At 38.8% G+C, this 12,923-nt stretch overlaps 1 protein-coding gene across 1 annotated transcript in view; it reads right to left on the reverse strand.

Annotated features, from left to right (window-relative positions):
* LOC127455961 (N-terminal EF-hand calcium-binding protein 2-like) overlaps positions 1-12,923 on the reverse strand; it is a 146,008-nt gene that overhangs the window by 27,489 nt on the left and 105,596 nt on the right. Inside the window, exons 6-7 of the mRNA XM_051724189.1 lie at positions 10,064-10,200; positions 9,099-9,223 (exon numbers count right to left, since the gene is read on the reverse strand). Coding sequence (XP_051580149.1) covers positions 9,099-9,223; positions 10,064-10,200 — 262 coding nt within the window. The remainder of the gene's footprint in view (positions 1-9,098; positions 9,224-10,063; positions 10,201-12,923) is intronic.

A 12,923-nucleotide genomic window follows, 5' to 3' on the forward strand; every position in this document is an offset into this window, starting at 1 on the left:
AAATATATGGGACACTGTAAATTTTTTAATATGGAAGATTACTTACTGTAAAAATGGAGACTTGTGTCTCTGCAGTACAAAAATGGGTGTTTCCCAATCAGTTTTTCAACTGCTTTACACGATTTGCCTACTATATTGAAATTCCCTACTTTCATTAGATAGTTGAGAAAGCCCATCCTGGTTTGGAAACAGCCACAGGTTACTACATTGAGATTCAGTACTTTCAATTGATAGTTGAAAAACACCCATCCCAGTCTGAAAACGCCCACAGATTGGGAAATGCCCATTCTGCAGAGACAGACACTTCTAAAAATTTGCCTCATGAGGAAACATCTATGCTACTTCAACTAATTTTATTCAAGTCAAAAATATTATTTAATATGACTGGATCAACTTTAATACATTTGGTTACACAACAAATGTAATTTTAAGGGTTAGATCAAGTAGAAATAGATTTTCAAGGTAGCAATTGTGCATCACCACATTTTACAGTGAATGCCAAAGCCACAAACACAGATTTTATACAGGATTACACTTACAACTTAAATTTACATGTCTCATTTACACCTTATATGAAACAGAAACTTCGGTAACACTTTACAATAAAATTCCATTTGTTAACATTAGTTAATGCATTAGGTATCATGAACAAACAATAAACAATATACACTATATTGCCAAAAGTATTCGCTCACCCATCCAAATAATTGAATTCAGGTGTTCCAATCACTTCCATGGCCACAGGTGTATAAAATGAAGCACCTAGGCATGCAGACTGCTTCTACAAACATATGTGAAAGAACAGGCTGCTCTCAGGAGCTCAGTGAATTCCAGCATGGTACTGTGATAGGATGCCACCTGTGCAACAAGTCCAGTTGTGAAATTTCCTCGCTACTAAATATTCCACAGTCAACTGTCAGTGGTATTATAACAAAGTGGAAGCGATTGGGAATGACAGCAACTCAGCCATGAAGTGGTAGGCCACGTAAAATGACAGAGCGGGGTCAACGGATGCTGAGGTGCATAGTGCACAGAGGTCGCCAACTTTCTGCAGAGTCAATCGCTACAGACCTCCAAAGTTCATGTGGCCTTCAGATTAGCTCAAGAACAGTGCGTAGAGAGCTTCATGGAATGGGTTTCCATGGCCGAGCAGCTGCATCCAAGCCATACATCACCAAGTGCAATGCAAAGCGTCGGATGCAGTGGTGTAAAGCACGCCGCCACTGGACTCTAGAGCAGTGGAGACGCGTTCTCTGGAGTGACGAATCACGCTTCTCCATCTGGCAATCTGATGGACGAGTCTGGGTTTGGCGGTTGCCAGGAGAACGGTACTTGTCTGACTGCATTGTGCCAACTGTGAAGTTTGGTGGAGGGGGGATTATGGTGTGGGGTAGTTTTTCAGGAGCTGGGCTTGGCCCCTTAGTTCCAGTGAAAGGAACTCTGAATGCTTCAGCATACCAAGAGATTTTGGACAATTCCATGCTCCCAACTTTGTGGGAACAGTTCGGGGATGGCCCCTTCCTGTTCCAACATGACTGCGCACCAGTGCACAAAGCAAGGTCCATAAAGACATGGATGAGCGAGTTTGGTGTGGAAGAACTTGACTGGCCTGCACAGAGTCCTGACCTCAACCCGATAGAGCACCTTTGGGATGAATTAGAGCGAAGACTGCGAGCCAGGCCTTCTCATCCAACATCAGTGTCTGACCTCACAAATGCGCTTCTGGAAGAATGGAAAAAAATTCCCATATACAAACTCCTAAACCTTGTGGAAAGCCTTCCCAGATGAGTTGAAGCTGTTATAGCTGCAAAGGGTGGGCCGACATCATATTAAACCCTATGGATTAAGAATGGGATGTCACTTAAATTCATATGCGTCTAAAGGCAGATGAGCAAATACTTTTGGCAATATAGTGTATATATATATATATATATATATATATATATATATATATATATATATATATATATATTAGCATTTATTAATCTTTGTTAATGTTATTTAATAAAAATACAATTGTTCACTATAGTTCATAGAGCATTAACTGCTGTTAATTTATACAACTTTTGATTTTGAAAATGTATATGTTGAAATAAACTAACTTAATGTTATTTAATGCAGTAAAATTATTGTTAATTATTAGTTCATGTTAACTAATGTTTTCAACTAACGTCAACAAATGAAACCTTATTTTAAAGTGTTCCTGAAATTTCTTTATAAAACAGTTATAAACAGTAGAATAGATTAAGATAATCTGAGTCAAGGCTCACAGATGGTCTTTTTGCATATGACAATGTCATGTTAATTAGCTTGGGTGCTCCAACCACGACATACTGACTTGGAAAGAACACCAGCCTTGGCTCTAGTCAGGACCAAACAAGAGCCAAACCAAATCAATGACATGCCAATATGGTATAAATGCAAAAGTTGGGGTAAGTTTCAATGCCTCAACTGGAGTTGTTTGAAGCACAATGACTCATGAATGTACTCATGACTAGTTTTCTACAGATTAAATTTGGTGTTTTGCTAATAAATAAACACTTTGAAAACTGCTTGTGTACTGTAGTAGTGTATTGTAGTGGACGAAACATGTTCTAGGAAAAGGACTATAGGCTATAACCTGGATATAAGTGGCGGCTGGTGCTTTTCAAAAGAGTGGAAGCACAGCTATCAGTTATCACTGGCAAAAAGTGTTCTTAGATGATTAGATTTGTGTCTGCAACATTACTCTACAAATTTACAATAATACCAATGGCAAACGACTTTGAATTCTAACCTTACGACAGAATTGGACTAACTACATTTGAATGATTTCAAACACTGTCCGTCATGTAAATCACAATTTAATTTATTGGCTAGTGCAAAAGTTCGACCCATTTGAGAGCTCTCTCAGGTCATTTTTCCCATGAAATTATTGCTCATAATGCTCTCATAGATTCCCATGAAGTACTGTATGGTGTCTGGGCAGGACCAAAATGAGATTATTGTCGTTATTGAAATTTCCGTCATTAAGTCAGTGAAACGTAGTTAGTCCAATTATGTCATAAGGTTAGAATCCAATCAACATTGATTTTTTTCAATGGTACTGCTATGTGTATTGGGGCTACTACAGATATATTCATCTTGTTGACTAAAAAAAAAGATTGTATCAGTTGAACAAACAGCATGATAATGCTGTGTGGTTGTTGACACTTTTATTTGCTAAATTACTGAAATGAAAGAAAAGCAATATGTAATATACTGTATACAATACACATGTCATTCCCAAATTCATTTTTTAAATGACGTTATTAAAGGATGCTATGGCTCCCACATATTCCTAAAAAAAGAAGGCACTGCTGGATTTATAACCAAACTGAAAAGTGGATATATAAATGAATTAAGAGAATCAGACGTATAGCACTGAGCCAATGTGGGCATGTGCGTGTTTGTGTTTGTGCAACATGGACAGAAATAGACAGAAAAGAGAGAGAAAAAGAAAGCTATTTGAGCAAAGCCAGTGATTGACTGATGTGAGAAAAAGTGGCATGCACATGTCTCATACAAGTATCGATCAATATTCTCATCTCGCTGCTCGTAAACTACAGCTTGGACACAGCCCTCTCCGATCACGACAGAATGGTGCCTTTATTGTGAGCCGAGTCAGCTTTATCTGTGTCTAGGGGAAATTTAAAACTAGTGCCAGCATTTAAAACAGGACCGTTCGATTCAGCACTGCTGTCACTCAGGAATATTGGCCTATTGGAAAGGCCAGCTTTACAATAAACGAGAAGACAACTGAGATCTACATTAATTACCAGCAATAATGTCTCTATACATCAGTGTGAGCTTCTTTTATAGTTGTAGCTAAAATGTCAGTGGCATTTTTACTGTTCACATTTCTAACATAGCTGCTAAGATACAGGTACAGTAAACCCACAAGACAAGAACACAATTCCAAAAAGCTTGGGGTCCGTTGAAATTAGGGCTGTGCCGAAATCACTATATTGATATATCACAATTTTTTAAAGATCTGACATTTTTAACATTTATTTATGATATTAATACGAATAAAAATAATGATATTGGTATGGCATGCCACAGTTGTAATAAGAAACAGCTTTACAGCTCTCAAAAGACAAACTCAACAAAACCGCGCAGAACTAACTTGTCTTCATTGTTATGTGATGCACTTTTTTTAAAAAGTTACAGCAACCATATTATATTCATATATATATATATATATATATATATATATATATATATATATATATATATATACAGTATGTTAGGGCAGTGAATTGATTACAATTTTAAAAACTAATTAATCGCACAGTTTTCTGTGATTATTCTTGGTTAATGGTGGTACATTAAAAAAAATAATTAAATAAAATTATATATTAACTTTATACTTTGTCTCAAAGAACTTGCATGAAAGTGGTTAGTCGTCATTTATTTTTATTATATAATAATATAAACATGTTTAAATTTTTCGTTTTCTGCAGATAGAGTTAGTTTTTTTTTTACATTTTTACAGGTATAAATCTTTGATGCAAGTATATTGATACATGTCATAAAATCAGTGGACATGCTCCAGCTTTTTTTGGGACTTTTTTAATAATAGGATCAAATGGGAAGAATCAATTCATATCAAGCTTTACTGGCAAGATAAACTTAAGTGTACATTTCCAATGCATTATTAAACACTATACATATAGATATAAAAATTTTTTTTTAATAAGTTTAATTTGCTGAAGTTTAAAATCTCAAAACTATTATTTTCTCTAGCTGCCTTTCTCTATAGCATACATGCTGGGTCTCTCTCACGCAGTTTTGTTTTTGACACTGGTTCAGATGACAGTGAGTAAGCGTTTTCAGGCGATGCGAAGAGATCCGGAAGCTTGCCCGTATCTCTCCCACATCTGACTCACCACTTGCGGGTAAAGTCTACATTCTCCGTACAGTAAATCCACTGCCATATTTATTATGCCCAGTACACGTGTGACACATAATTAATAAGCATGCACTGCTCCACACAATCAGTTTCTGTGTTAGAATGTGCAGTCAAATCGAACATGCACCTCCTGGAAATGCATATAAGCCAATTTTAGCCACAGGAAGTGAGGGAAAAAGTATAGTTTCAGGAAAAGGAAAAAAACCCCCCAAAAAACAGATACTGCATTAATATATATACAGCAGACAAATTTAATGTATCTTAAATCCTTTTGCATATAAATATTATGGACACAGCGACTGTAATAAGGTTACTATTTCTTTAAAGGGGTAGTTCACCCAAAAATGAAAATTAAAAAACACATTTGATGAAAAATAGAAAAAATATCTTAGCTCAGTAGATTCTTAAAATGCAAGTGGATGGTGATACGACCTTTGAAGCTCCAAAAATCACAGACAGACAACATAAACGTCTTCCATATGACTCCACTGGTTAAATTAATGTCTCCTAAAGTGAAACGATCACTTTTGGTGTAAAAAAGATAAATATTGAAGTGCTTTTTAATTATAAATCATCGCTTCCGGTCAGCAGCAGTATGCGCGTGTGATGTAATCGCGTTGGCATGTTCATGCGAGGACAGACGCACGTGTGACCCACCCGGAAGAGCAGCGCTGTTTACAACTAAGTTGGAGGAACGCTGTACTGAAGCTTTGTTGGTTTTGGTTTGATCTGTATTTGTATCTGTTTGTTTACTCACAATGGTGTGTTTATGTGCTCATCCTGGATGTCTCAACCAAGAGGAAAATGTGAGATTACGTCCGTAGCATGCCAATGTGAAAACGTCACACGACATAACGCTTGATCTCCGCCCTCTCATGAATGCGCATACTGCTGCTGACCGGAAGCAATGATTTATAGTTAAAAAATACTTAAATATTGATCTTTTTCACATCAAAAGCGATCGTTTCACTTTAAAGACCAATTTAACCATACAGTTGTTTATGCTGACTGTCTGTTCTTTTTGGAGCTTCAAAGGTCGTATCACCATCCACTTGCATTTTAAGGACCTACTGAGCTGTTTTTCTTCAAATGTGTTCTGCTGAAGAAGACACATCTGGGAGGGCATGAGGGTGAGTAAATGATGAGAGAATTTTCATTTTTGGGTGAACTATTCCTTTAAGAAAAGCCCTGATTACCACTGTGGCATGCCATACCAGAGTTCTTCTATAAAGTGATAACAATCTCCGTATTTTTAAAATTGGAGAGAGCATAACGGTCAACTAGCATGTTATGACAGTAAGTCACCATTTGCGGATACCATATAAACGAAAGGGGAGAGCCGTAAACACCTATCTGTCACAAAATTGTCTGTGTCTTCTTTTATAAAACAGCAATTTTATCATAGAAAACGCCACACATACAGTAGTTCATTCCAAAAGGATTGTTTAGTGTAAAACATGTTGAAGATAAGTGGACAGGTGGTCAGTTCATTAAATGATGAGCTGTTTCCTCCCAAAAGCAGTTTATTCAGCATAATGAAACATCTCCTCCATAGCATCCATAAAAAAAAAAAAAACGGCCTCTTGTTTCCTCACCAAAGTACCGCCATAGAATGTCTATGAGACATACTGTATGTCTCTATGAGACCACCGCATTATGCTATTTTAGGTTCAGCTTGTAGGCTCCCTTATGTAGAAGGGTTCTGGCCATACCATACTGTGCAAACCCACATAACTTTTTCCACTCTGAGCACTGCTCAAGCGTCTGTATTTGTTGGATGATTTGGAGAAACTGACTGCATGACTGTTAATTAGCAGTGAGAGGAAGAAGAATGTGAGATGGAGGAGGAAGGACACTGTTGAACTTCAATAAGGATTATGTATTGTTTGTCTCTGTCACTCACACACAAAAAAACACTCATGTTAATTTGCTACCTGGGACGAAGAGGAGAGTGGCCCAGGCCGTGAGGACACACGCCCAGCCCTGAATCGGGCTAATCAGCCAGGAGGGGGATAAAGACGAGCCTGAGGCACCAGTTCGAGAGAGAGAGAGCCACATGCAGCCACTGTGTGTGTATATGTTTGTGTTTACATTGATTTAAGTTAATTTATGATATTAAAACTTACATTAACTGTTCAGCCAGTTCCCACCTCCTCCTTGCCCATCCCTTCCTCTATTACATTGGTGCCAAAACCCGGGAAGGAGGAGGGATGCGCTGTCGCGGAGTCCTCGCCGCTGCCATCCTGACAGGGGACGGAGGGGTCGCTGCTGGCCGCCGTGAGTCGGAGGAACCACTGTCGTCCACTGAGAAAGGGGAGGAGCCATTCTGTCTGCAAGGGGTTGGAGGATTTGATGCCGTCCGCCAGGGGAGGAGCGAGCTGTCGTCCACCAGAGGTCGGAGGAGTGGCTGAGGACCAGGCAACGGCGTGTCCGGGGACCGGCGAGCCAGTTTTCTATCTCCTCTCTCTCTCTCTCTCTCTGTCGCTCCGGCTTGCTCTTTCCCTCTCCCCTTTCCCACCCCTCGTCTCTCCCAGGGCTCCAGAAAGACGGGAAAGACCTGCCAGCAGGCACAGCCGGAAGGGCAACACCCCCCCTCCAGGAAGGGAGGGGAGGGGAATACGTCATGCCGAGGGTTTCCCTGGCCTGAGTTGGGTGATGGAGGAGTGTGACGAGGAGGAGGGTGGGGCTGGGCCGTGAGGACACTCATCTGGCCCTAAATCAGGCTAATCAGCTGGGAGGGGGATGTCATACACACAGGGCTGTTGTGAGCTTGTGTATGTGCTAACTTGGCACACAAACAGCTCTGTGTTGTTTTAGAGTCTCTACAGATGGTTTCATAACCATCTCACTGGAGCTCAGCCCCAAATCTCATCAGTAATGGTAATGTGGAGTATGTTGATAGAGAAAGCCTGCAGGAGAGCCTGTAGACCATGTCTTTGTCAGAATTTAACTTTGCCTTTTTTCAGTTATACAGTACAGGGAATGGTAATTGCAGATGCTGTGTGTGATAATGCAGTTGGCCACCAAGTCTGCGCCACAAAAGAGATCCTTTCTGAATTGATTTATGCAGTGTTTGGAAAAAAGAAACCCATGATGAATAGAAGCAATAAAGCTCCTTATCAAATATACCATAAAACAAGTCCGCCAATAAACTCCTGCAAACACCGCAGAAAAAGAGAAGTTGTGGCTAAAATGCTGCCTCTAATCTGTGTGCCAATTGTTCTAACAGGGGTAATATAACTAAAGCCAGTCTTTCCCTCCAGTCCCTATCTCAGGAGCAGCCAGTTTGACTCAATGAAGATTGTGCTTCCTTGTGCCTGACTGACTGAGATTATATAAATTAGGAAATAAATTAGAGGTGGCTCGGAAAAGATCTTAACCATTTCATCATACCTTGTTCAGAAAATCTGTTCTCAACACAGTTGTCTCTGCTCACACAAACAGATGCATGCTGCATTTATACTGATGCTTAGAGACTTTAGAGGATTCAGCGTGCCAAAATGTGTCACTTCGTAGATTTTGTGCAATGCAGTTTTCTTCTGACCCGCTCACATTATTTCAGACTTGAATTCAACTGCATGAGTTTAAATACCCACTTAAAGTTCAGTAAATTCATGATGCATTAAAGGAATAGTTCACCCAAAAAATTAAAATTCTGTCATTACTCTCCCTCATGTTGTTCCCAACCTGTGTGCTGTTATTTTTTTGTGGGACATTTTGAATCTCAATGTGAACACGTATAAGATTTCATGGTTTTGATGGCTTCAGAAGACTTGGAATATAGAACAAGATTCATATAGATGAATTTTATGGTGTTTTTATGGAATTGTTGTCCTTTTTGGAGCTTGACATACATTGTCACTATGAATTGCTGCTATATGGAAAAAAGCTGCGTAAATATTTTTCAAAAGTTCTCCTTTGTGTCCCACAGGAAAATTAACAGAGAACACGATTTTTGTGTGACCTATTCCTTTAAAATATTCTTACCATAAAACAGCATATACATTTAGTGTATTACAAATGTACTTGGTTCTTGATAAACAGAAAACATAATGCCATTTATGCACATTTAAAAGTGTGTCCACATTTGGTTGTTGACAGCCCGAAAGTTTTTTTTATCAGACTAGATGTTTGGCAATAGATTGTGTGGAGACAGTGATCTCACCTGCACCTGTGTTGATGTTCCTCATGGTCTCCTTGGCACTGACTCTGTTGTTGGGAGGGTAATCTGGCACTGGGGCCTCATAGCGCCTATCTGGGACGCGTGGGCTGGTCTTACTGGGGTAGGATCTAGGCCATAACAGGGAGAACAAGGACAAGGAATACAGCTGATAAAAATTTTCAAGCTCAAAAATTACTTGATTTAGCTGATTTGATTAGATATAGATACAATTTTCAGTGAACAAAACCTTTTCAAATGTGTGGTGGCAGCCCAATAATCAATTATCTAGGGTGCTCAAAAAAAGGTTGCATTTTCCGTCCCACGCAGGGGTGAGATCACAACCCTGCTCTGTTCTCATTGTGCTTTTGTGGAAGCCATTTAAATCCTGCAATTAGTGTAATGTAGCCTACTTGAATTACTAAGCATCAACTAAATCAAACGGCACTAAATATTAATTTTATAAACATATGCATGCCATTGGTTGATGGGGCACGATGACTAACTGGTCCAACAACCGACAAGTTTATTAGTGAACATTTTAGTGCCTTGTGCCATGAATGTTGTGTATTTAAGATGAAAATATTTAGAGACCCCTGTGTTCTGTTTCATTCATTGCAATATATGAAATGCAATGAATGACTGGATTGCCGCTTTTGAACACAATAACACATCCTGTGTGAACGCAAACCATAAGAAAAAGCATCTGATTGAGGTTAGGTGAACACATGTAACTAGCCTAATCATACAGCGCTTCATTAAGACGGATTAGTCAGCTAGTCATTTAGGCAACCCACCGACTAGTCGATTTTGAAAATACGGTATGCTTTTGTACACATCAATAATGTATACATGCTTTTGGTCACCTTAGGTAATGCTCTGGCACTCTGAGTCTTTGGAAAGACAGAAAAAGCTATGTTTAAATAATCATGAGAAAATGGTTTGACAATATGCACTAGATCTGTTCTCACCTCACTGATGTATGTTGCTCATCAATGGCATCCACAGCACTCTCTACAGAGCTCAATAGAGAATGGATCTGATTGGCTGATTCCTTCAACAGGAAGCGGGTCACAAATTGCTCAACATTAGTTCCACGTTCATACACCTGCAATAAGTGAGAGACAGAGAGAGCAAGATAGCAACAAAGAAGAGAAGATTAAAGAAGAGAAGACAGATAAAGCACATCAGCACTTTGCAGAGAATCTTACACATACATATTTGATGAAGCCCTGTTTAATCTCTCCTCCAGTGAACTTTACTCCAGCTAACCACCTTATAGCAAAACAATGGTCCAGAGGTGCAAATGCTCAGAGGGTCTCAGGGTTAAATAAACACACATCAACAAACTACCTGAGAATGAATATATCTGGTTTGAGCTCAAAGGAACTAGAAAAACCAGATGCAGCCAATGTAGGTAAAACCTTTTGGGTGAATGGCAAGTTAAATTCTGAAAACATGTAATGGTATTGGATATAAGAGGAGCCAACACACATTGATCTGGTGACATTTTGACCACTTTCCCAACCACTCAGGGCCTGCGAGCATAATGTTACACAAGGGGGTTGTATTGGAAGAACTAGACTGTGAAGGTGTAAAGACCATGGGCCTCAGATAGCTTTAGTGCTGAACTTTAAAAATCCCATGAAATGCCTTGATGAGTGCAATTTTCTTTCCTGTGCCGACATATTTCCTATAGAAACCTGAAGTTGAGGGACATCCCAAAGGACTCTTTTCTTTAAAAAAAGATAGCAAATGACGTTCCATGATGTTCTACTTGCTATAACTAGTAAGAAATAGGTGGCATATTAGGGGTAGGGGTATTCCCATTCAAGAGAGCATTTTATTGGACTATAAATTGAATACGAGTGCAAAATGAGCCATCAATATTTTTAACAGAGTGACTGTTTGCACTAGGTGTAAATAGCATCTGCCACACAGATTTGCACTTAAACAGTCTGATGGAAACAGAGAAATTAAAGACAAACTGCACCCCTAGTGTTGCTGCAATGGCACATTGTGTAAAGACGGTGTGGATGTGCTTTTTTCATGCAGACAACCTGTTCGATTCCCCCTTTTGTCATACTTAATATTTCCTTTAATACTTCTCATAATAATAAATAAAAATGTATATAAATGTTGATTGCCTCGCAGTGATTTGGTCACGGTGACCGTCGGGGAGTTGACAGAAAGGTTTGATCTGGGTAAAATCAACCATGGTGCTACAGTAATATGGTGTTAATATAGTAGCCATGTTTAATTCTGTGGTTAGTATGACTTTACTACAAAATACCATGGTGATACTATGGTTACTGTAGTAAAACCATGGTAAATTCTTGTAAGGTTAGGGTTAGGTTTAGGTGTAGGGGTTGGTGTAGTGATTCTGTGTATTAGCATCTAACACTATTTGCACTTTTTGCTTTTTGTTGCTATTAGCCTCTGCCTATTTTTAGTCCATTTCCATTAGTTCCATCATTCCATAATCAATTTTTTCAAATGAGCCAAATATATATTGTGCAAATGATGGAAAAACATACTCACATGTACTGTACATCTCTATTCCACCTAGAAACAGTCTGCAATGAGATATCTATGAACAAACCTTCAATAAACCTTCAATAATGTCTCTAGTGCTCACATTTGCCAAGATACCAAAATCTGTAGTCAAAAGTCAGAGATTTCATTATGAACTCAAACATTTCTCATCAAATTCTTCCAAGACCACTCACTGTCTGGAATTTCTGACACAACTGACATTCATCTTACATTCCTGAATAGCAGCCAAGACCCAAATCATTGACATCATAAAATAAAGTGAAAATCTAGTCTCTCACTTCTTTAGACATTGACCAGAGGAGATGCCAAGACAAGAGGCTGAAATTATGCACTGATGTGCAGAAAGATTGTCATGGTCAGCATTTTAACCAGCCCTTGTCCTTACAACTGATCTTGACTGAAGATCTAAATGAAGCGGCAGCATTGGCTGGAAAGTAAAATTGGACTGCAGTGTTGGCCTCTCTAAGGCATCTCATAAACTATGCTGCAATGCCATGCAGACTCAAGATGACAGTATGAAGGTCCATCACAGGAGTAATAAAGGAGACTGGGAGCATTGACAGCCTCAAGTACTCCATTAGTCCAACAAAACAGAGGAAAGTATGAGTATGAGAGGGGTAAAATCGGGAGTGGTGTAGCCTAATGGTCAAAGCTCTTTTTTCCATACAATGAAAATGAATTAACTCCTTTTGAGTTCCATTGAAGAAAGAAAGGTATACAGGTTTGGATCAACGTAAGGGTGAGTAAATGATGAAAGAATTTTCATTTATGAGTGAACTATTCTTTAAGAGCAAGGCGCTTATCCTCAGGTTGCTCCAAGGAGACTGTTCCTGTAATTTAATTTGGTGTCATTCTATGGCGGATCTATATGTTTGTAATAAATTATTTCTGCAATTAGTTATTTTTAAGAATTTACACAGTTTAAAGCTAATAAAAATGTTTAATGAAAAAATTAAAAATCTTATGTTTAAATCAAGGAGCAATGCAAATGACCTCTGCAAAACTACCGATACAAACCCAAATTCTACTTTTCTCTTAAAGGCTAAACATGTTTGAATTCTCAGGACAAGACCATGCATGGGGCTACAGTAATGATTTGGTGCACAGACTGCAGGGGTGCATAAGGATATGGGTTTAACATCCAGTATCATGAAACATTCATTCTTTCATATTATGGCTACAGCCACAGATATACCCCAAAAACAAAATACAAATGGTCTGTCACCCTTCTGTAAATATGCTCTAGGCACTATTGAAAGTGTGACTGATAAGGTG

Source organism: Myxocyprinus asiaticus, chromosome 18 (genome assembly GCF_019703515.2).
Source record: "Myxocyprinus asiaticus isolate MX2 ecotype Aquarium Trade chromosome 18, UBuf_Myxa_2, whole genome shotgun sequence".
In the NCBI taxonomy this organism is placed as follows: domain Eukaryota; kingdom Metazoa; phylum Chordata; class Actinopteri; order Cypriniformes; family Catostomidae; genus Myxocyprinus; species Myxocyprinus asiaticus.